Raw genomic sequence first — 25,243 nt, forward strand, 5'->3', positions numbered from 1 at the left:
CAACATGAAACAACTGGTACAAGTTAAAGGTCACTTTAAATGCAATTGCTGTGTGGCCTGTGTTACTACAAACAATATTAAATCCTTTGAGTTGAATGGCAGAACTATTGTGATCAAACATTTATCAAATTGTAAGACCACCAACGTGGTATACTGTATCAGATGTCCGTGTGGTTTGTCTTATATAGGCAAAATGACCCAGATGGTCAAGCAGCGTATCTTACACCATCAATCTAGGATACGCTGCAAAATTGAAAATGCGCCGTTGGTAGACCATTATCTAGAACACACACATACTGAATAAGATATGAACTGGTGGGTGGTAGAGGTGATTAAACCCACCATCAGACAAAAAAACGCTGACAGGATACTTACACTTAAAGAAAATCGTTGGATTCATCAGGCAGATAGCATTACATCTGGCTTGAATTCTGCTACAGAGTGGCTTACATTGGCATGTATAGTATAAATATTGATTAGATACATTACCATGCACTGGACTAACATTGATTGGCCTGATAACCATACTATTTTCTCAAATGAAACTTGATTAAAATTTTGTGGCTGATTTCTGATACTGTTTCATAAAACAGATATGTTTTTTCATTGTTTCATCTATTGTTAACTTTTGATTTTTGTCAAGCTGTTATGTGATACAAGTTAGACTGTAAGCCTTATGCAGATTTCATCAATGTTTGAAGAACACCTTCCCCTTTGCGGGTAGATTGTGAGCGCGTTGTAAAGTGACAGAAAGAGTTCTTCATTGTTCTATGCCAGCCGAGAGATGGCGTATTTAGGCAGGTTTTAACGAACAATTGTCACCAGTATCTGACAAAGCTAGATTTGTCATCATTCATTTGAGTTCGATATTGGCTTAAAAAAGCTAACTCTATTAGCTACATTTAGCAACATGAACCTGTAGGGACACCAGTTTTGTTATGTTTTACATTTTCAAAACTTAACCTTATGCTATTAAAAGCATGCTCAGAGAGACCATGCGCCATAGACTTGTTTACGGAAATGCTACTTTTTATAAAGTTACATGATTCAAAACTCCATTTGTCAATAAAACTTCGTTTGACATGACGGAACGATCAGTCCTGACTGACAAATAATATATGCTCAGATTCCATATAGTTGAAATATCGAAGAGTTAATTGTAAGTTCTCTTCAAGGAATCGCCGTGATATTAAAGTTCAGACAATTCTGAATTATTATTCACTCAGAATTATTTAGTCATTTAGACACTACAAGATTGCCGACACACAATAGAGAAATCATAAGGCCCTTATTAAGAACGTAGCGGCAATAAAATGAAGGACGTTTTTTCCGGTCTCGTTGATACTTGATTTCACGTGACTTGGTTAGAACAGAGTGTCTCCACCAGCGAGCTGCGAGCGTCTGTACTTAGATGCGTGCACTACTTTTCCTAAAAAAAGTAAGTTACTGTCTCAATCTGTGTTTCAGTCAGACCTAGTAAGATCAAATAGAAAACATAAATTACAACTGAGATTTAAGTACGGCCAAACAGGCAATACATCTTTCCAATGTTTTATCACTTATAGTTGACCAAAAGCACAGTAAGATCGAATAGAAAACATAAACTACTGCTGAGATTTAAATACGGCCAAACAGGCAATAAATGATTCAAATGTTTTATTGCTTGTAGTTAACCAAAAGCACAAGAAATGTAATTTTTTCAAATGTGATGGTTACGGGGAAAGCATCGTTGGGTATGCCTGATGCAAGGTGTTGGCGATAAAGTTTAAATTTGATTAACAGTCTGAGGTCGGCACATAGTAGTTGACGTAGCAATAGAGACTGCAGTATTTAGAAATGTTCAAAAGCGAACTTAAAGAATCTCAATGTAATTAATTTAATATACAGACCTTATGACAATAACAATTCAAATTTTTACAGATTGGCCATAATCACGCAGGTCAATAACCACATTGAACTACGAAAGACGACAGCTCTTGATAAATAGTTGCTCATCGGCTCCTGAAACACTGAATATTCAGGTAATTGTCGTAATGAACAATGGCAATGAATGCCTTTATTGAGTGATCACAATCATCTGACAGTTGGCTATTTTACTGTAGAACATCAATATCGTAGCCACAAGTCTCTAACAACGTCATCTATCCTGAAGTTAGAACTAAGGATCAGTCTAAGAAAGTAAGCTAAATAACTTTGTCTTTTTCTCTAGAAAATTAATTGAAATAGGGCATTTAGTGTTCAGGTTCGTTTCTAGTAACAGAGGATCAATACCCTGACATTTTGTGAAAATGAGGTTCAGCAAACATTTGACCAATAAAAGATATGTTGGTTGTTTTTATGCACACGGGTTCTATGAAATGTTTTAAGAAATTAAAAATTACTGGGACATATAGATAATAGTCTATTATGTCTTTTTAGGGGGTCACAGCTACAAATAAAATTTGTTTGTCCTGAAGATGGTCTGAAAGAGTTGCACCACTAAAGACCGAAACGTCGACAAGAAAGTCCTTTACCTCACCCGTTCTTAATTAAACAAGTGATCTTTATTTTAGGAAAAATAGGAGTCATTTGTTTTTCATTTACACTGGTTTGGACTTTTTTTCTCAAATGAATTGTAGGAATAAGTAGATATTTTCTTGTTCCTTTGAAAATATGATGATTAATTTTCATTGTTAACATGTACCCTATCAGCTTTTGCTCAAAACATATATAAAAGAAATATGTTTTATATGAAAAATGTTCCTGTGTTGATTTCTTCTTATGTCATTTGAGTCTATAAAGTTAGACTACAGATTAATTTCTCAGATACCAATTGGGTTGGAACAGGCTAACTAAGACACAAAACTAATTGTCTGCCATCTGTGAGAAATACCTTCAAACAAAACCCCTTGCGGGCACCTTTTGTAAGTTACGCAATGCCAAAGAGGCATGTTGTGCAATGCCATGCACAACGTGGCAGGCACCGCGTGGTGCCTGCCACCTGGTGCATGGCAACGAAGGGGGTACCATAGGTACCCCCAAGTGCAGCCCCCCAACACCCAAGGGGCCTGCAATGGGCTGCCAAAGCACATCCCAGCCAGCCTTTCGATGGTGGCATCGCCGCCATGGAATGCCTTTCAAACTAGGCATCATAATATGGATGGTGGTGCCTTCCAGGCACTGCCACCATATTGTCCCCCACCTCCTCTGGCCGCAATTATAAAGATTTCCAACCTGAGGAAAAGCGGTGGACGGACTTTCCGTCCGCTGTTAAACACCCCGCCATGATAATGAGGCGGGGTAAATCAAGTTGGATGGCGTGTGGATCGCCATTGTAATCACATCCTTAAATGTGGTTCATCTGACTTGCAACTTTTTGTCGTACTGAAAACAGGTTCAAAGGAACCTCACTAATGTTTTCTGACCACGTGGAGCCTTGTCCAGCTATGGCTCATAGTCTTGCCTCTCTGGATGACTTTAACTTCTATTAAAGTGACCAATTCTGAAGGTAAAATCATGGACTGTTGTGAGGTAGAAAATACATCTGATTGCAAAGCAACTTCAACTGCCACAAAATTCAGATCAGTATCACTTAGAGCTTTTGACACCTATCCATTCAGTCAGAGAAAAATGTATCTGACTTCAATAGACCCTTGCAAGGCAAGGTTTTGTACTTAGCTCCGCTGCAAGATTTTGACTTCCACTTCAGAGACTAAGTTAAAAGGTAAAAACATTGACTGGGATGACCCACTTGGTGTAGCCAACCTCTGATTCATCGCTGTCAAGCTGAAATCAGGCCTAGATTCCAGTCAATCATAGACTGTTCATTTTCACTTGATCTTTACTTTTTCAAGGTGCTTTTGGCCTTAAACATTTAAACTCCACATCTCCAGTTTCACTTATCCAATTTTTAGGGTTCCTAGTGTTTTTTGGTCTTTACATTGTTCTCTTGTTTCCTAGATTGAATTGGGGATTATATTATGTTATGTCTTTCATTTTAAATTGTCTTTACTGATTGAATTTAGCTCCAAGATACCCAAGGGAATTTGCGTGCTTTATAAATTGTTAAATAAATAAATACAATTTAGTGAATGCTTTACTGGGCATTGACTGTTGATTGTGCCATAGCTACCAGACTTTGAGCACAGATTCTCTCAGAATTGTGTTTTGACATAAACTGGTTGTATTTATGAAGTAGGAAGGGTTCATCACCTGCCAAAGTGATAACCCAATTTCTGACACTTCTGCTTCTGACTACTCCCATTTAAGGCAGCTACACTTCCATAAAAATGCCTGATTTCAAGTTTAGGTGAGGTTTAACGCACCTGAGAAATAACGATACCATGGGTTTCATTATTTATTGGGTGCTATAAATAACACCAATTTCAGGTTTATGAAGAATAACACGCAGATTTTGGTGCTTAACCCATCAGAATCTACATGATATGGCAAAGGTTTGGGCTGACGAAAGTTAACAATGGTTGGAATATTTAACACATCTAATGAGTATTTGTTGTGTTAAATACCTAACAACTCATAATACCAACCTGTGCATAAACAGGGGTTTACGCATGGGTTTGAATTTACCAACCCACTCGTAATCTATCCCTATGACATAGTTCATAACATCACATGTGAGCTCACTTGTCACATCACAATTGCCATCATCAAGTACACCACCAAAGACATATTAAACCATGACCTGTTCAGAGAAAGTTTGATATTTTATAGCAATCTAAATAATTCTGGTTCTCATTAGAGCGCTTATTAGTAGTAAGTAAATCTTAATTCGATTATGTATCATAATCATAAAAGATAAAAACATAAGATCCACATAAATACAATTAAAAACATTAAAAAAATAATTCCACCACAATACGCTCAGATTGCACATTCTATAAACATTAGGTACAACTTGGGGGAAAGGAAGCCAACCTGTATGTCAAATTATTGTAAGTTAGGCACACATAATTTTATTCCACCATGAGACTCCTTTTAAATAGTCTGTAACCACCAGTATCACTACATGATCAGGAAATAGCTGTAAATATAAAAAGGCAGGTCGAAATTGTAGGAAACCCTAGATTTTAAAAGTGGTATTAAATATGTTTTAACTAAAAATTCATAACATTTATAAAATAAAATCAGATGTGTCAAGATATGAGAGTAGCAATGACAAGTTAATAGTGCATAGGGATCATACTGACCCTGGGGGGAAAAGATCATTGTATGGATAGAACCCCAGCAAAATTTTGTAACCAATGATCTGTCCCAAGGTTGTCTAACAGCTGTTAGGTATGGTTCGGTACCTGCTACGGATCTCAACGGCAAAAAGAATCTATAGGTTTGTTTCTCCAGCGCCCTGGCTTTGCTCTCCCCCCTTCATGTGATTTCAATGTTCCTCAAGCAGGCTCTAATCTCCTTTTTTAAGAAACTGTGGCCTATTAAAAAGTTCCATATAATCTAGGAAGGGGGCAACAGCTTTTATATAATTTAACCACGTTAAGTTGTGGCCATACATACACCCGGAACAATCCTCAATCTCTCATCATACCAAACTGAGATCCAAAGTAACAATGAAGTCAATTTAACTTGATCCTACACATACTCCAATCTGAATTCTTTATGAACTAAAAAGGAAACACTATTTGTGCCCAAGCCCAAATATTTCAGACAAAATCAGTCCTCTTCCTGCTGAATTGCCTTGCAGTTACTGTACCTCCGAATTGCCACACCGTAAGTCAACACTAGGAGGTATTTAAGTCTATGAATTTGCAGTAGGGGCAGAATTGGTTTATTGACTATCAAGAAGAAAAATCTTAAAACAGCGCTACAAGCTTGACTAAATTTAGAGCATCAGTTAGATATGCAGGTAAGCCAATTGTTCTGATAGTCCAAAGACACTCCCAGATATGGAAAAGAAGGGACTCTAGTAATTGTTAGCCACTTGATATAAATAGGTCTAGTTTTTGGAGTCTTCCTCCCACAAACGATATAGTGAGTATTGGATATGTTTGTGTCTACGTCCAGGTCATTCATAAAATCAACAAAGAGGTCAGCTTTAGCCTATAAGCCTTTCTAGCCATCAATACTGCGTAATCAGCATAGAGGAAGGAGAGGAAACTAACTGACTTTATCTTGGGCAGGTCAACCCCTTTGTCTATCAAACAGGTATTCAAACTATTTATATATAACAAAAATAAAATTGGTGCCACCACACAACCCTGCCTTGCCCCAGAAGGAGACTAAATACTTTGTTACACTCCCCTCCATTCCATATCTGACACACGTATTGATGTCCATATGTAGGGCCCTAATAAAATTAACCAGGTGGAAAGTAGTCCTAGTAAATCCAGGATGTCCCAAAACTTTGACCTGTTTACCCACTCCAAGTCACTACTGAGGTCCATGATTGCAAGACAAATGGACCCCTTTAATGCCACTACATATTTACATATCAAGAGGTTGAAGTTCATACATTGTTCCAGCATGCCCATCCCTTCTCTGAATCAATATTGGACATGCCAAATACATAGGTGGCTTGGGCCCAGGCTTCTACATGCTTTAGGACTATACAACCTACCACCTTCACAACAGTTTAACAAAAAGATTGGTCTATAACAGGTGGGATCATGCCTATTGCCCTTTTTAAAGACTGATACTATGGTAGCAGATTTCCAAGATGGGGGTAAATCTATCTGGGCCACAGCAGCAAATTCATTAGTCAAAACAGAGGCTCCGAGATGAGGTTCTGCATTTATAGATCTATAGGTATCCCATCTGGCTTTGTTGGCGGGGCGGCTGATAATAAATTGCTGCATAAACATCCTCGGAATCAAACTTGATCTCGAGTGGGTACAAGCCACCATCTTTATCCTTAGCCATGGGCACAACAGTATTCAGAGCATAGATCCTATGATAGTGAGTCATCTAGTGAGTTGTGGAGATGGAAAAAACAGTGTCAACAGGAACAGCCACAGTGGGTTGCCTTCCCTTGACTACTGCCCAAAATCCCCTAGAGTCCCGAGTGGAACAAGTCAACACCATACGTTCCTAAGAGGCCTCCTGGAGCTCAACTTTCCACTTACTGATAGCTAATTTATATGCCTTTCTTGCTTCCTTGATGGTATCCTGGCTGCGAGGTTTGAAATTCAGAGCCTCGTGCAGATTCTTGCTGGCCTGCCTGCATGCTTTATCAAACCAGCTCAATTTTGACCCCCTATGTTTGCTTGACATTTCCCTCACAATGTTATTAGTAGAGCTATTTAACTTGTCAAAAGCTTCCAAAAGGGTGTCAGTTGATGTTTCAAGAGCTAATAGGGGCTCCATAATAAAACCTAAGTTTAAACCAATTACATACTTAGACAGGGTTGGGATTGGGAGATTGTGCCACTTCGCCCTAAGTCCCCTATCTTTCACAATTAAACCAATCAGACCTTGATAAGGGTTTGCCCCTAAAGTGTTATTTACTTCTGGCCTAATTTCTATTGGATTATGGTCACTAAAACAGGTTTTGTGTACCAGCCCTGGAGCTACATAGTTGTCAAGCGGCTTTGATGTGAAAACATAGTCAATAATAGTCCCTTTCTCACGTCCCACAAAAGTGGGTAATTCCCTGGATGGTCGGAGCCCCCTAGAGATAACATTTCTTAAACCATTCTGACAAAGTGCATTCAGTAGCTAAAGTCCCCACTGATCAGAGCCTAAATCACAGATCAGAGAATCTTCAGCCACAAAGGGGTGACAATCATTTGTATTACCTCCTAATTTAGCATTAAAATCCCCTCCTATTATGTTAAAAGATTTGAAATAGGTCTATGATCTAGCCTCTAGAAAAGTTACTACTTCAAAAAAAGCCTCAATCTGACACCCAGGATCGCTGATCGAGTTATTAAAATTTACCAAGAAAAAATGGAAATCTTTAGAGGCAATCGCCCATAAGATCCGTATCCCACTGCGACTCATGGAAACTGGAAAGACCCTTAATTCCTTGGAAAGACGAACCAGTGGTGGTTAGCTCACCTCGCGATCTATGCCCAGGGGACAGGGTTGCTACCAAGATAAAGCTTTGATAGCCATCCCAGCCAACCGGCTCTTGGGCCCAAGTTTCCTGGGGCATAATAATGTCAAATTCAATGACAAAATTAAGCCATTCCACAATCTTGTCCCTTATGCCAGCAATATTCCAGCTAAGGACTTTAAATGAAAGTTCCAAACCCGCAAACGGGTGTACCCTCAATGGGCAATTTACTAATACTATGCTCAGCCGAGCTAAGAGGCCTATAGTTGGGACCGCAGGGGGGAATGCCCTGGAATGAGTCATTTTGGTCTAAGTCAGGCAAGGGGAGAAATATATTAGCAGTAGTGATAGACTGTTGTCTGGGAGGGTAATGTATTATGCTGCCCCTCATTGAAAGATTAGGCTGTAGGCATCGGTAAAAAAAAACAAGCAGGAGAATATTAATACCTATTTCCATTATAGGCAATGAATTGGAGCGTTGAATTAATCGCTTAGCCAAAATAGGAGACCTACAACACAATCCCCCTCTAAGGTTTTGGACATGGGTCCGATCAGCGCAACCCTACTAACAAATAAAATATCATAATAGTCCTTGCAGTTAAAATGTGCACTATCAGCTAGCCAATGGCATACTTTGTTTTTAGTTGAACGGCAGATTCTATAGTATTTCCATTAATGCACGAACACCTGTCAAAATTTCTACGTAAGGACAGCATTCAGAAGGTAGACTTAGACAGAGAGACCCTACTTCTAGTTGCACCGCCCCTCGCCCCCTTCTCCCATTCGATGTAAGCCTCCAGTAGAACTCATTACACCCACCCTTCATATTCCTTGGGGGGCGGTAATACCGTAGGCACCAGAGTTTGGGAGAGCAGATGGGGTCGCTTGGTAACACAAATATCCGGGGCTTCGGGGACTGGGCGTTGAGACAAAGTCTCTCTACCAATTTGAGCATTCAAACCAGAAACCTTAGGTCCCATAGGATGAGGAGAGTTAATAGATTCCTTAATAGGCTAGACCCCTTTCGGCAACTCTATAACAGCTGCCTCCGGTGCAGAAAGTATTTCAATCGGGGGGCAATACTTTGCAAAATGATGTCTATAATTTTGTCAAGCCCTATTGTCAATCCATATTTACAGTGCGCGTCAGCGCTAGGTTAGCAGTGCTATCCTGATTCATTTATGGATAAGAGGGACCTTTGTGGCCCTTGGCTGTTACAACTCGTTTTGCTTTTCGTTTCCATTTAGGAAAGGGTGAGCAAATACTAATGTTGGAAATTCCAAATGCAACTCTGTCCTGGGGGCATTCCACTACAGAGAGAAACCTAGAGAGGCTTTGATTAGCTCCTCACCTGGCTGGGCTTGAGAGGCAGTATGTAGATCATGTGTTGATGTGGCCCCCAGCATAATACCAGCCCCCCTACAGTGAGTGATTACCTGCGTTCAGTTCAGCCAAGTCAATCTCAGCGGTGATGACTCCAACTGCCCGGGCCAAAAAAGAGTCCAAAGTAGTGCTATTTGTGAATTTAGTATCTTTGGATCCTGGAACAGTACTCTTCCCCATTTTAGTACTTTCACTGCTCCAAGCCCAATAGTCTGAAATCAAACTCAGTAAAACAGCTAAAATATCTAACAATCTTGGAGGCGAGGTACGAAATGATAAGCTGTTATATTGGGACTCACCCACTTAGTGTGGCCTGCTGGTTTCTCATGAAAAGAGGGGGGCCCCAGCCCAGCCTCCTACAGGCGATGACGGGTGAAGACGGCCCGCTTTAGGCCTGGTCTTTTCCCGGCCAAGCCTGGGTGCCACCGCCACGCTGCGGGACACCTCTCAGCTATTTATGGTGCTCCGACACCAGTGGATGACTTTGAAGGCCCCCAGGCCAAGCAGAGGGTGCTGGGAGGTGTAGTCTGTCTCCATTCCATCACGACAGCAAAAAGTCAGTGAGTCCAGGGCCCCCAGAGCGCTTATTGTGTTATAGGTTAATTATATTTTCTGTGGATATACATTCTTCACTATAAGTCAGCAAGGTGACACGGTGAGTTAGCCCCTTTATGCTGAAATTTGGTGTGAGACGCATGGCACTAGTTTGAATCCAGATGCAGTCAACTCAGCTTTTCATCTTTGTGTGGCTAATAATCTCAGTACCCTTAAATGAAACTGACTTACAGTAAGTTCTGTTATTTAGAGTTCTTGGAAATAGCAACACATACAGCTCAACATGCTGTATAAAAATTAAGTACTTGTTTGAGAAACAAGTTAGATTCAGTAGAAGATGAACACTTCAAACAAAAAAACACTTTGCTTGAGAAATTTTCCCTAACCACTAACAGCAACACAGTTGTGTTTCATTTTAGCACCACCTAGTGCTGGCGCCTTACTCTACTTGCATTCAGTATTTATTTGCCTTAGGCAGCCGCAGGCTGGTTTAGCTGCACATGTGCAAATGAAAAATAAAGTTTTATAAGCATGTGAAAATCAAAAAATGTTGACAAACAATTGAGTAAAATAGAATCTCTTTCAATAGGTCTGTGCTCTAAAAGATTGAACTATTCGTCTTTCCATTGCTTTTTTCTTGCCTTTCGCATGTGAAAATGCAAAACAACAGTTGATGGACAGAATGCAGAACAATGTCATACATTCACCCCAGTATAGAGATCTGGGCCTAAATCAATCGTTTTTTTGCACTCCACACCACCCCAGTTCAGACATGGCCATATACAAATCAGCCTTGACCCTGTGCCTCATGGGAACAGTCCAGCCCGAACTGCCAAGCCATGTCTTTCCTGGACCGGAATCAAGCATCCTAGGACCGGTTTCTGGCTATCAGCAGTCTTCAGCCATGATAGCTTGACTCCAGTGGTGTGGAGAGCATGGGACTCACGTCTGAGCATACCCATCCCACTTGTGTGACAAAATGCAAAACAACAGTTGATGGACAGAATGCAGAACAATGTCATACATTCACCCCGGTTCAGAGATCTGGGCCTAAATCCATCGTTTTTTGCACTCCACACCACCCCAGTTCAGACATGGCCATATGCAAATCAGCCTTGACCCTGTGCCTCATGGGAACAGTCCAGCCTGAACTGCCAAGCCATGTCTTTCCTGGACCAGAATCAAGCATTTAAGTAATTGTTTGAGAAACAAGTTAGATCCAGTAGAAGAAGAACACTTCAAACAAAATAACACTGTGCTTGAGGAATTTTACCTAACCACTAACAGCAACACAGTTGTGTTTCATTTTAGCACCACCTAGCGCTGGCACCTTAGTCTACTTGCATTCAGCTTTTATTTGCCTTAGTCAGCCGCATGCTGCTTTAGCTGCATATGTGCAAATGGGAAATAAAGTTTTATAAGTATGTGAAGTTCAAAACATTTTGACAAACAATTGAGTAAAATAGAATCTCTTTCAATAGGTCTGTGCTCTAAAAGACTGAACTATTCGTCTTTCCATTGCTTTTTTCTTGCCTTTTGCATGTGAACACATGCATTAAGAAGCATGCACATGCATGGAAGGAGTCTTGCATGTTTTGTTTTTTTAATTAATGAAATACCAGCCCAAGGTGGCTGGGATGTGTACACAGGTGTCACTAAGCAGCTGACATTATGTATTTGCACGTATGAACCAGGGTTGGTTGTAGGATTTTAGAGACCCTGGGAGAAGGGGAATGTGGGAGGCCCCTCTAATTTACATAAGTGACACCTTCAGGGCTCCAGACGCTGCTTTGTGGAGATGTCTCCTGGGCTGCAGCATCTCCTGTCTGCCTCCCACAAACATCTCTTTTACAGCTGATATGGGGCTGAAGGTTTGAGAATTGCTTCTGGACTGAGAGGTAAAACTGTAGGGGCACTAAAGTGCTGGACAATGGGCGTCCTGCAGTGTCTCTGAATGGGCAGCTGGGAAGGAGGCCTAATTGCAAGTCAAACCTGCAAAATGTGTTTCATTGCAACTGGGACAAGAGGATGTGTCCCCCCTCCCCTAGGCTTGCAAACCGCATCCCTGAGAGGCCCAGGGAGGTTGGCCCCATCCCATGGGCCCAATTGTTACGAGACACCTGTCATTCAATCGGATCGGCAGGAACACCTGTGGTTATGTTGCACTTGTGTGGGCCCCATGCTGGTAGGCTGGGCGTGAGGCCGTGGGCTGCTGCCCACACTTCGCATGCATTGTGCCAGCACTGGTATGAACCATGTGTGTGCATTAATTGTGATACACTACAGGAATTTCGTTATTTTTTAACTTTACCTTTCTAGCGTGGCAGATGGTCAGGTTAAGATAGTAAAGTATACATTTAAAAAAGAAAACGAAAGTGTTTGCCAGCCCAAAAAAATGGAAGCGAACAGACTACCAGCATTTTCCAGCTGCTACGTCACCTCTTAAATTAAATAAATAATAGAATATTTTACCACTGGGAGCATGCTGTGGAGTCGAACTGAAAGTATATAGGAGCTTCGAGAGCACTAGTGCAAAAATAGAAGCAAGTGGCTTAGCATTACATTGCAGCTCCTGGGTGTTCGTAAAACATATAATAAACAGTAATACATACATTTAACATAGGGAGCGGGATGAGAGCATCAGGGAGAGCAGTAAAAAGAATGTATGGGAGGAAGAGTTAAAAAGTAGGGAGAGACTCCAAAGAAACACAAGCATTCCCATGTAGTGCTGAATACAGAAGGAAAAAAAAGAGTCCCCATCAAATCAGCAGTGGAAGGACACTACTCGTCCAATTAAAATACTGTGAGACTGTATTGCTCCATGGTGGAACAATTAGAGAAAAGCCATTCACCAAGGAGAAAATAAATGAGATGGACAAAAAAGCCATCCAATCATGAGCAAGGAGCGGAATATTGGAAATATTATGTCTGCCACACGCCAGCTAAAGCTGTCTGTAGTCGAGACATAAGAAGTCTCTTGTTGATATTGCAATTGATCAATTTCAAAGGGCAACCAGTTGCAGACATAAGGGTTGTGGGCTTCTACCACACTGCTAAGGCAGACATGTCATTGCGGTCAATTCCGATTTCAGCTTGAATCTGGTTGTTTGTGTAGAAGGACGTTTATTAGTTTCATTTGATAGTTTAGTTAATTTGTGGAAGTAGATGTGCTTTAGACTAGATATTTATTGGACCCGAAAATCCATATGTGACAACTTGAACAATGTATAAGTGATTTGGCAAATCTTCATTAAACGTTGGTTTAAACTTAAGTCGGCAGACTGTAGGTAGCTATAGAAGCAGCTACGCAATGCTGCGTGTACAAGAATAATCTGCTATACGTCATTATTCTTTGTTGAGGCTAGTGCTCGCTGAAACAGAAGCACGCGCCTACATAATAAACATCACCAAAGGGCTGCACCGCGTGAAACTGGGTCAGCCCCGAAGAGACTGCGCGGCTTTCACTGACAGCAAATGAATAACTGATCGAAGGCTGCCCAATGCACAGGCACGACAAGGGATCAATAAAAATGAGGCTTCTGCATTTGACATCCTATCTCTTTCGTTACTTAGGTTAAGGTGCAGTGATATTGATCCTTAAAATTGACACGATGTTTGGATACCAGAGCTACACGAATTGTAGTGCATGGTACTAGCTATGTTCATATTGCAGTGAAAGCAGCGACAAGCATAGGACACGCAGGTACTGATGGGCGATGCTGCATTGCCATGAAACCATGGCAATGCCCAGGGATGCTGCTACCTGGCTGGCACGGCGATGGCATCACGACGGTGCTGTAACTTTAGAATAAACAGATGAAGTCGGGTCCGGTGGCCGCACGTGCAGCAGCCCCACACAAGCAACCCAAAAGCAAGCAGTGTCCGTTAAACGTTTATCCTGCTTTTTGAAAGCACAAGCGAACGCGCGTGCCGTTCACTCAATACGCAACAGGAGAACCGAGGGCTTTACAAAATGACAGCTGATGCGAGGCATAAAAACAATGGACGCGCAGAAGAAAATGCGAATAGTAGCCGACAAAAAACACGCCGCGTCCAACTAATTATTACATGTAAGGTTGCCTTTTTGAAAACAACCTTCAACTTTAGCATAAATGGTTCGTTTGCCACGCTGGGCTTCCTTCGTCCAGGACTGAGACGCCCGAGCACCGAATACAATAACGGTAGGTTCACAAAAGGCTAACAGGTTAAATGCATCCTAATAAATGACTGCACCATTTCGATATTAATACAATCGCATTAGGGATGCCGGATACTAGACAGCTACGCACAAGGGGAGTGGTGATTAAAACATGTCCTACCGCTGATATACATACTGGTGCGACTGGCAACGCAGCAATATGTGAATTAATAAGAAAAAAGGATGCACGCTTGTAAAAACACCATACTATGGCTTACCTTTTTGTGTCTGCCCCTCTTCCAGATTTTCCTCCATGTTCACCTTTCTTCGGTAGAAGCTGCTGCACAAATCTGCTGGAAAGCCTCAATTAGACGCTGCAAAACTGTTTTTTTTCGGTGAAGCTCCAACAGCAGTGGCTTAGGCAAGTCCTCGGAGCTCGGCTAAGACTCCCTCACTTCCGTTGTTTACTGGGAGACAGCCTGTCAAGTGCAATTTAATTCAAAATATTCTTCCATGAACATTATCAATTTTTCCTTTCAGGGCTGCTCACTGTATTCCACTGCAAGCAGGTATTCAATACAACAGCCAGTGGATTTTTTTTTTTTGTGAGGAGAATCCTTTCTCACAATCTTCACGTATTGTGGGCTCTAGCGTGCATATAAAACGAAAAACATAAATTGAGGTTTGTGCTGAACCATGGGATTTAAATTGGAATATTGCTGCACTGCTAGCAGACGGAGGGGTGTCCTTTTAGCGCGAGGCAGACCACCACCCCACAATTCCCCCCTCTTTTCCTGTCACAGTGGGAAAACCCAGATGCCTCTGAGTTCTTTATGCTGCAGTAGTTGTTTCTCACTCGGTGATGTTTTTTTGCAGAAGACTTTTATCTCCAGCCATTCGGCATCCTTAATTTGAATGTTATGTCAAAGCAGTGATATAATATACATCAGGGAGCTATGCCAATAACGGCCACGGCTTTCCAAATCCTCCTCTTTCAAATATCAATCTACAACAGAGCAAACAAGAGAAGGAAAATTAAAAAGGAGGTCACAGCAACCCCCTTTGGGCTTATGATTAGATAATATGTGCTCAGGAGCAATATAATTTTCTTGTATCATGGACTTAAAGGGTATGTTACTGCTCAGAATTATATGTGAGTTATGGCTACAATATCTCACTACAGTAGCAGAATAATCCACTTTTTAAATGAAATATTGCTTTTTAATATTATTACATTACAGCACCTTCGTGATAAATGTACCCTAGGTGGTTACTCATTAAAAAGAGAGATAGGCTGAAGTGTTACCACGAAGGGTCTGGAAAATGCGCATTTTGGGAGCACATAAGGGTGATTTAGAATACAAATGGAATGCTGCAGCCTGGCAAGAGATTGGGGTTTCTGCAAATGGGAGAAGCATGACATACACTTCATATTTCCGCCTACTATGAGACTGCTGCCAAAAGACAAAACATATTTCTGGGTCATAGAAGAATTGTCTGATGAATGTATATGAGAGGCTATACTCACATCTTTCCTTCTCTTTAGATATCTTGCATATCTCCACTTCAGTGTAGGTGATCTTCAGCTTTCCTCTTAGAAGATCCTTTAAGACTGAAGAGAATCTGTTGTAAAATAATTTCCGCCTGCACTCTTCACAGACATACGTCTAACCTATTGGAAAGCCAGAGTAATGTGACTAAGTAATGCTCTTGCAGGGATTACCAGACTCAAGTTTTCCTCTTGAATGGCAATGCTACATAAAGGCATGCTGTGGAAGATCGAGTGAGATAAAGTGCTATTGGTCATATGTACTAAATTACTGATTGCAAAAAGTGTTTGCAAATTGTAACTACGTTTTGCGACCAGTCTCATATTTTGCAAACTGACCTAAGTACTAACAGATGGGTTCGAAATATGCCAAACTTGAGGAGGGTGCAGAATGACCTGCCTAATTAATATTCATTAGATGGGGGGGGGGGAGCCTGATGGGTCAAGGAGGAAGTCGCTTTCTCCTGGAGCTCCCGCAGGCCTCGTGGAATCACTTAAGAGCCTGGTGCTGGCAGGCCCATTTGGACAGCTGGAGACTGCCAGCAGTAGATCCCAGGGGGGTAGCACAGTTTATGGTGTGCAGCAGCACCCACAGTGACTATACTGCTGCATTTCAGGTAGCTACAGCTAGGGCTCAGAGGTTCCAACATAACGACGCAGCAGGAGGGGTGCCCAGTGGGCAGGGTTTAGGCTGCTGCTAGCGGCGGGGGACTGGGGTCAGAGGGGACCCTTTTCTTCCCCCTCTGCTGCTCTTCACCCGCAACAATGGGGGAACAGGCCGTGCAGGTCTTACAGGCTCAGAAACCAGGGCTGTATGCTGCTTTGAAGATGGCATGGAACCGTGGTGGACTCTGAGCTGAACCACGCTAGCTGGAAGGCGGGCCCGGACTTCTGGAAAAGCCCAGAGACCCGAGAGTGGCCCACGGGACTGTGGGGGTGCCTCATTTTCTTCCTCACCCCCCCACTCAGCGACATATGGTTCAGGGATGGCCTATTGGGCTCCAACAGAGGTGGGCCCTGATGGTCGGAGGGGTGCCTGATCTGGTGAGGGGCTGCTTTAAGCAGGAACCCCCCATCTCAGATTCCTGGTGGGTCCCCAGTTCACCAGTAGGTGAGCACAATGAGTGGTGTTTGAGGCCTGGAGGAGAATCTGTATGGCTGAGCCCGGTGTGGGGTGACAAGGGCAGCCTCCAACTGCATGTGTTGCAGACGGTATACAACCTTTACAACGAAACTTTTACAACAACCTACCATTACAACGCAACTTTTACCACGCAAACTATTACAACGCATTGCTCTGGGGGGCGCTCTAGGATAGGGAATAGGTTAATTTACTATCCAATAACCTTCCCTACTATCCACGGGGACTGGAGTTGGAATAGTAAATTAAACTATTCACTATCCAGCGCCTAAAAGCATTATGCGTTGTAGTGGTATGCGTGGTAAAAACCGCGTTGTAAAGGTAGGCGTTGTAAAAGTATGCGTTGTAACGTCATACATCCGTTGCAGACCTATGAGACTGGTAGTGCAAGCTGGCCATGGAGTTCTGATCATCACTAACACCAGACTCCTGCATTGATGGAATACCTTGCATGAGACCCTTTGCTGTTCTGAGGCCTGGAGCGGCTTTTTTCTCCATGAGTTATGTCAGACCTGTTGGGGCCCAGGACCATTCCAAAACTCATGTGGCACACATGTGGGGCCCTGGACCCGTCAGTCGTCCCAACACCCCCGCCCCGGAGAAAGAATATGGGGCCATTTTGTTGGCTATTCCCCAAGGTGATCAAGTTTCTATGCTTAGTAGTGTCAAATCCTGTCACAGTGCTTTATTTGCTCGAATACAAAATGGCAGGGCAAAAGTGGGGTGTTAGAGAGCTGCCCCTAACTTCACAATTCAACCACTACTTACCAATTAAGCTCAAAGAGTATCTAGCATGTTGATTAGTGGAAATTTTTAATATGCCAGAGAAATCTTTATGAATAATGGGAGAAATTGAGATCAGTGGGTCAAAGATCAATCGAAGTTTAAGAGGGTTCTTTACATCTGGTGTCCTGTGTCTCTGTACTGCGGACCCACAAACTAGGAACTTAGTATCCCTTGTAGAATTTGACTCTCAGAATAGTGACGCAGAGCAGTCTGCGGCTTACTTAGGATGATGCTGAGGGCTAGAGACCCTGAAGTCAGCAACATAAAAACAACACTTAAAAAATCAATGTCACCCCAGTGCTTCTTCTTTTAAAAAGGAAAATTACTTTAATGCACACTAGGCTTAATACTACACAGAAAAGTATAAATATAAATAGACTGGCAGATGGAAATGCCAATGTGGATAGTTGTAGTGTATACACTGGTTACCACGCGATACAGCAATCATGAGACACAGGTTAGAATGCAATGCTTCCTTTATTATTCTGTCGTGCAGCTGGGTACAGGCATGTCCGTCCTGCTTCCTGTCCTGGTCATCTGTGTGTCCTTCCTGTCCCTAACCGGATGTGGTGTCCAGTGACCTGGTCACTGCCCTCATGACCCATAGGGTCCTAATGCTGTCCTGTCAGGTCGCCCTATCTGTCGTGTCACTACATCTCCCCCCTTGTTGCAAACAAATGTTCATGGTACATTTCCAATAGTTGTTGTCGCCCCCTCATTGACAGTACTTGCTGATAGCTGTAGAGAGAGAGAGAGAGCAAGAGAGAGAGAGAGAGAGAGAGAGAGAGAGAGAGAGACGGGGAGAGATCTTGTTCATCTACATCTCTTCAATTAGTCTTTGTGGTTTTCTGCATGTTCTTCTTGGTCTTTCGTCTCCGTCAACTCTTCGTTCTCTATCTTCCGCCTCCCATGGCATCTCTGTTGTAGCTGATTCTTCTTCTTCCTTCTTTAGCTCCTTGAAGTGAGAACTGTTCCTCGTTATTCTTTGTTGGTCGGAAACTGCCTTTATCATTGAACCTTTTACTTTTGTCACCATTAGTGGATCTTTGTAGAATGGGCTGTCCAACTTCCGTTGTTGTTTCTGTCTCACCACCACCAGGTCTCCTTCATTTAATTTCGATTCCGATGCGTGTCACAGCTGATCCGCATACTCTTTCTTTTTCCTTTTGGCTTCTTGATCCCTTTCCACAATGTCGCTCCGATCTGCGCTCATCTTTGCTTCCATTTGTGGCAGTCTCGTTTTGCTCGATCGTCCCAGTACCAGCTCAGCTGGGCATCGACCTGTGGAAATGTGAGGGGTGTTTCTGTAGTCCCTCAACACCTGGCACAGTGCCTGTCCAATCGATATTTGTGTCAGTTGTGCTCTCTGGATGGCTTTCTTTATAGTGCCCATAAATCGTTCTGCCATCCCATTAGCCTGCGGCCACGGCGGCCTTATTTTCCGATGCTTTATCCCCAGGTAGTCCATGAACCGGCGGAATTCTTCTCCTGTGAATGGAGGGCCGTTGTCCATTTTTAATGTTTGTGGAGAGCCCCATGCTGCGAAGATATCATCTAGCACAGGTAGCGTGGCACTTTCTGATGTCGACGATATCTGCCTTACAATCGGGAACCATGAGAATTCGTCAATGAAGACTAACAGGTAATTTCCAGTCTCCAACGGTCCACAAAAATCTGCCGCTAGTTCTGTCCATACTGCTTTTGGCAGTTCTGACATTTGTAGCGGTGCTGGTTTTGATGGCGGTCCCGTCACGTGACAGACATGGCAGTGTATTACTGCTTCTTCCACCATGCCATCCAGTCCTGGGAACCACACCTTTTCCCTCAGCATTTTCTTTATAGCGACAATACCTCGATGAGACTCATGGGCCAGTTCAACTGTTCTCTTCCTCAGCACGTATGGGATTACTATTCGTGATCCTCTCATTAGAATGCCGTTTTCCGTTTCTGACAGTTCTTCACTTATTTTCTTGAAGGCCAGCATTTCTTCTTTTATTACCCTTTCTTCCGTGGGGCTGTTATTATTGATATGTCTCCATCTCTGTTGTCGCACCACTTTTCCGAAGGCCTGCATGGTGGGATCTCTCCTTGTTTCTTGCTCCAGTTCGGCAATTGTTATTGACGTCGGAGTGTTTTGCTTGAGGATGAAGTTTAGGTATTCTTCTGCCATGGTAGTGCCATCTTCTCTGTGGTTCAGAAAAGGGGGTGGTGATGGACAGAGTATCTGAATTAAGCAGAACACTCATACCCAGTCAACAGATCAGGGCTTGATCCATCACCGTTTTTTAGCTCACTGCACCATCCCAGCTCAGAACCTGGCTACATGCAAATTAGTCTGTCCCTGGCCCAGTGCATCATGGGAACAGAGCAGACCAAACTACCAAGCCAATTCTTTTGCGAGAAAGGAAACAAGCTTCCGGGGACCGGTTTCCGGCATTACAGCCGTCTTCGGCCCGGCTTGCTTGAATCCTGATGGTGCAGTGAGCAAGGGACTCATGTCTGAGCATACCCTTCAATGCTTATGGTGGACAAAACGATTCAGAAAAGGGGGTGGTGATGGACAGAGTATCTGAATTAAGCAGAACACTCATACCCAGTCAACAGAAAAGGGCTTGATCCATCACCGTTTTTTAGCTCACTGCACCATCCCAGCTCAGAACCTGGCTACATGCAAATTAGTCTGTCCCTGGCCCAGTGCATCATGGGAACAGGGCAGACCAAACTACCAAGCCAATTCTTTTACTGGAAAGGAAACAAGCTTCTGGGGACCGGTTTCTGGCCTTACAGCTGTCTTCGGCCCGGCTTGCTTGTATCCTGATTGTGCAGTGAGCAAGGGACTCATGTCTGAGCATACCCTTCCACGCTTATGGTGGACAAAACGATTCAGAAAAGGGGGTGGTGATGGACAGAGTATCTGAATTAAGCAGAACACTCATACCCAGTCAACAGATCAGGGCTTGGTCCATCACAGTTTTTTAGCTCACTGCACCATCCCAGCTCAGAACCTGGCCACATGCAAATTAGTCTGTCCCAGGCCCAGTGCATCATGGGAACAGAGCAGACCAAACTAGCAAGCCAATTCTTTTACTGGAAAGGAAACAAGCTTCCGGGGACCGGTTTCTGGCATTACAGCCGTCTTCGGCCCGGCTTGCTTGAATCCTGATGGTGCAGTGAGCAAGGGACTCATGTCTGAGCATACCCTTCCACGCTTATGGTGGACAAAACGATTCAGAAAAGGGGGTGGTGATGGACAGAGTATCTGAATTAAGCAGAACACTCATACCCAGTCAACAGATCAGGGCTTGATCCATCACCGTTTTTTAGCTCATTGCACCATCCCAGCTCAGAACCTGGCTACATGCAAATTAGTCTGTCCCTGGCCCAGTGCATCATGGGAACAGGGCAGACCAAACTACCAAGCCAATTCTTTTACTGGAAAGGAAATAAGCTTCCGGGGACCGGTTTCTGGCATTACAGCCCTCTTCTGCCCGGCTTGCTTGAATCCCGATGGTGCAGTGAGCAAGGGACTCATGTCTGAGCATACCCTTCCACGCTTATGGTGGACAAAACGATTCAGAAAAGGGGGTGGTGATGGACAGAGTATCTGAATTAAGCAGAACACTCATACCCAGTCAAAAGATCAGGGCTTGATCCATCACTGTTTTTAGCTCACTGCACCATCCCAGCTCAGAACCTGGCTACATGCAAATTCGTCTGTCCCTGGCCCAGTGCATCATGGGAACAGGGCAGACAAAACTACCAAGCCAATTCTTTTACTGGAAAGGAAACAAGCTTCCGGGGACCGGTTTCTGGCATTACAGCCGTCTTCGGCCCGGCTTGCTTCAATCCTGATGGTGCAGTGAGCAAGGGACTCATGTCTGAGAATACCCTTCCACGCTTATGGTGGACAAAACGATTCAGAAAAGGGGGTGGTGATGGACAGAGTATCTGAATTAAGCAGAACACTCATGCCCAGTCAACAGATCAGGGCTTGATCCATCACCGTTTTTTAGCTCACTGCACCATCCCAGCTCAGAACCTGGCTACATGCAAATTAGTCTGTCCCTGGCCCAGTGCATCATGGGAACAGGGCAGACCAAACTACCAAGCCAATTCTTTTACTGGAAAGGAAACAAGCTTCCGGGGACCGGTTTCTGGCATTACAGCCGTCTTCGGCCCGGCTTGCTTGAATCCTGATGGTGCAGTGAGCAAGGGACTCATGTCTGAGCATACCCTTCCACGCTTATGGTGGACAAAACGATTCAGAAAAGGGGGTGGTGATGGACAGAGTATCTGAATTAAGCAGAACACTCATACGCAGTCACCAGATCAGGGCTTGATCCATCACCGTCTTTTAGCTCACTACACCATCCCAGCTCAGAACCTGGCTACATGCAAATTAGTCTGTCCCTGGCCCAGTGCATCATGGGAACAGGGCAGACCAAACTACCAAGCCAATTCTTTTACTGGAAAGGAAACGAGCTTCAGGGGGGCCAGTTTCTGGCATTACAGCCGTCTTCGGCCCGGCTTGCTTGAATCCTGATGGTGCAGTGAGCAACGGACTTATGTCTGAGCATACCCTTCCACACTTATGGTGGACAAAACAATTCAGAAAAGGGGGTGGTGATGGACAGAGTATCTGAATTAAGCAGAACACTCATACCCAGTCAACTGATCAGGGCTTAATCCATCACCGTTTTTTAGCTCATTGCACCATCACAACTCAGAACCTGGCTACATGCAAATTAGTTTGTCCCTGGCCCAGTGCATCATGGGAACAGGGCAGACCAAACTACCAAGCCAATTCTTTTACTGGAAAGGAAACAAGCTTCCATCACCACCCCCTTTTCTGAATCGTTTTGTCCACCACAAGCGTGGAAGGGTATACTCAGATGTGAGTCCCTTGCTCACTGCACCATCAGGATTCAAGCAAGCCGGGCCGAAGACGGCTGTAATGCCAGAAACCGGTCCCTGGAAGCTTGTTTCCTTTCCAGTTAAAGAATTGGCTTGGTAGTTTGGTCTGCCCTGTTCCCATGATGCACTGGACCAGGGACAGACTAATTTGCATGTAGCCAGGTTCTGAGCTGAGATGGTGCAGTGAGCTAAAAAACGGTGATGGATCAAGCCCTGATCTGTTGACTGGGTAGGAGTAGTCTGCTTAGTTCAGATACTCTGTCCATCACCACCCCCTTTTCTGAATCGTTTTGTCCACCACAAGCGTGGAAGGGTATGCTCAGATGTGAGTCCCTTGCTCACTGCACCATCAGGATTCAAGCAAGCCGGGCCGAAGACGGCTGTAATGCCAGAAACCGGTCCCCGGAAGCTTGTTTCCTTTCCAGTTAAAGAATTGGCTTGGTAGTTTGGTCTGCCCTGTTCCCATGATGCACTGGGCCAGGGACAGACTAATTTGCATGTAGCCAGGTTCTGAGCTGGGATGGTGCAGTGAGCTAAAAAACGGTGATGGATCAAGCCCTGATCTGTTGACTGGGTGGGAGTAGTCTGCTAAGTTCAGATACTCTGTCCATCACCACCCCCTTTTCTGAATCGTTTTGTCCACCTCAAGCATGGAAGGGTATGCTCAGATGTGAGTCCCTTGCTCACTGCACCATCAGGATTCAAGCAAGCCGGGCCGAAGACGGCTGTAATGCCAGAAACTGGTCCCCGAAAGCTTGTTTCCTTTCCAGTTAAAGAATTGGCTTGGTAGTTTGGTCTGCCCTGTTCCCATGATGCACTGGGCCAGGGACAGACTAATTTGCATGTAGCCAGGTTCTGAGCTGGGATGGTGCAGTGAGCTAAAAAACGGTGATGGATCAAGCCCAGATCTGTTGACTGGGTAGGAGTAGTCTGCTTAGTTCAGATACTCTGTCCATCACCACCCCCTTTTCTGAATCGTTTTGTCCACCACAAGCGTGGAAGGGTATGCTCAGATGTGAGTCCCTTGCTCCTTACACCATCAGGATTCAAGCAAGCTGGGCCGAAGACGGCTGTAATGTCAGAAACCGGTCCCCGGAAGCTTGTTTCCTTTCCAGTTAAAGAATTGGCTTGGTAGTTGTGTCTGCCCTGTTCCCATGATGCACTGGGCCAGGGACAGACTAATTTGCATGTAGCCAGGTTCTGAGCTGGGATGGTGCAGTGAGCTAAAAAATGGTGATGGATCAAGACCTGATCTGTTGACTGGGTAGGAGTAGTCTGCTTAGTTCAGATACTCTGTCCATCACCACCCCCTTTTCTGAATCGTTTTGTCCACCACAAGCGTGGAAGGGTATGCTCAGATGTGAGTCCCTTGCTCACTGCACTATCAGGATTCAAGCAAGCCGGGCCGAAGACGGCTGTAATGCCAGAAACCGGTCCCCGGATGCTTGTTTTTTTTCCAGTTAAAGAATTGGCTTGGTAGTTTGGTCTGCCCTGTTCCCATGATGCACTGGGCCAGGGACAGACTAATTTGCATGTAGCCAGGTTCTGAGCTGGGATGGTGCAGTGAGCTAAAAAACGGTGATAGATCAAGCCCTGATCTGTGGACTGGGTAGGAGTAGTCTGCTTAGTTCAGATACTCTGTCCATCACCACCCTCTTTTCTGAATCTTCTCTGTGGGGCAGCGGGTGTCGTGACATGCAGTCAGCGGGATTTTGTTCTTTCCCGGGTTTATGAACTATTTTGAAGTTGTAGTCCATCAACCTTATTCCCCATCGCTTTATCCTTCGTGGTATCTTAGCGTTTGGGTTGCCATAGATGGTTACTAATGCCTGGTGGTCTGTTACAATCGTGAAAGGCTTCCCATAAATGAACATCTGATAGTGCTCACATGCCCACACCACAGCCAGACTCTCTTTTTTCGGGTTGAGAGTATGCTCTCTCAACGTCTGACAGACTTTTGCTCTCATAAGCCACGACCCGTCGTGGCGAGTCCTTTCCATGCTTGTGCTGTGCCAGTATTGCGCCCAGGCCCACTGGGCTGGCATGCACAGTGAGTTTGGTGCATACGTTCGGGTCGAAGTACGCCAGGTGGTCTACTGCCTTCACTGATGCCCTTATCTCTTCGAACGCCTTGCTGCATTCTGTTGTCCATTCAAACGTTTGTCCCTGCTTCGTTAGCTCTTGCAGTGGTGTGCTCACTGTCGCAAAGTCCTTGATATAACGGGCACAATAGCTGACAAGACCAAGGAATGACCGTACTTCAGCTGTGTCTTTTGGTTGTTTTGCCTTCACTAGGGTGTCTACCTTGCTGCGATCCGGCCTCATTCCTTTTTCCGAGAACACGTGCCCGAAAAACACCACTTCTTCTCTTCCTAGTTCACATTTCTTTTCATTTACTGTTAACTAACTTCTTCTAGTTGTGAACATACTTCTCTCAGTGCTCTGTCATGTTCCTCATCTGACTTGTCGAACACTAGGATGTCGTCACTATAGTTGAGACTGTTCTTGATTGGTCTTATTATCTGTCTGATTGTTTCTTGGAAAATCTCAGCAGCTGATGAGATCCCAAAGCTCAACCTCTTGTAGCGAAACAGACCTAGATGTGTTGAGAATGTCGTTATGTACCTCGATTGTTGGTCTAGTTCTAATTGATGGTATCCCTTGCATAAGTCCAGTTTTGAAAATTGTCGCGCTCCCGTCAGCCAGCTGATTATGTCATCCAGGTGCGGGCCTGGATGTCTTTCTCTTTCGATGGCGGTGTTTGGGATTCTCATATCC

The 25,243-nt window shown here is 44.0% G+C and overlaps 1 protein-coding gene across 1 annotated transcript in view; it reads right to left on the reverse strand.

Moving 5' to 3' along the window:
- The window catches only part of GPM6A (glycoprotein M6A), a 595,184-nt gene extending 580,646 nt beyond the window's left edge, over positions 1-14,538 (reverse strand). The window contains exon 1 of the mRNA XM_086962450.1: positions 14,354-14,538. Within this exon, the coding sequence (XP_086818576.1) occupies positions 14,354-14,390 (37 nt within the window). The 5' untranslated portion in view covers positions 14,391-14,538. The remainder of the gene's footprint in view (positions 1-14,353) is intronic.
- Positions 14,539-25,243: the final 10,705 nt, after the last annotated feature.

The sequence above is a fragment of the Lissotriton vulgaris genome, chromosome 3_1, assembly GCF_964263255.1.
Source record: "Lissotriton vulgaris chromosome 3_1, aLisVul1.2, whole genome shotgun sequence".
NCBI classification, from domain to species: Eukaryota; Metazoa; Chordata; class Amphibia; order Caudata; family Salamandridae; genus Lissotriton; species Lissotriton vulgaris.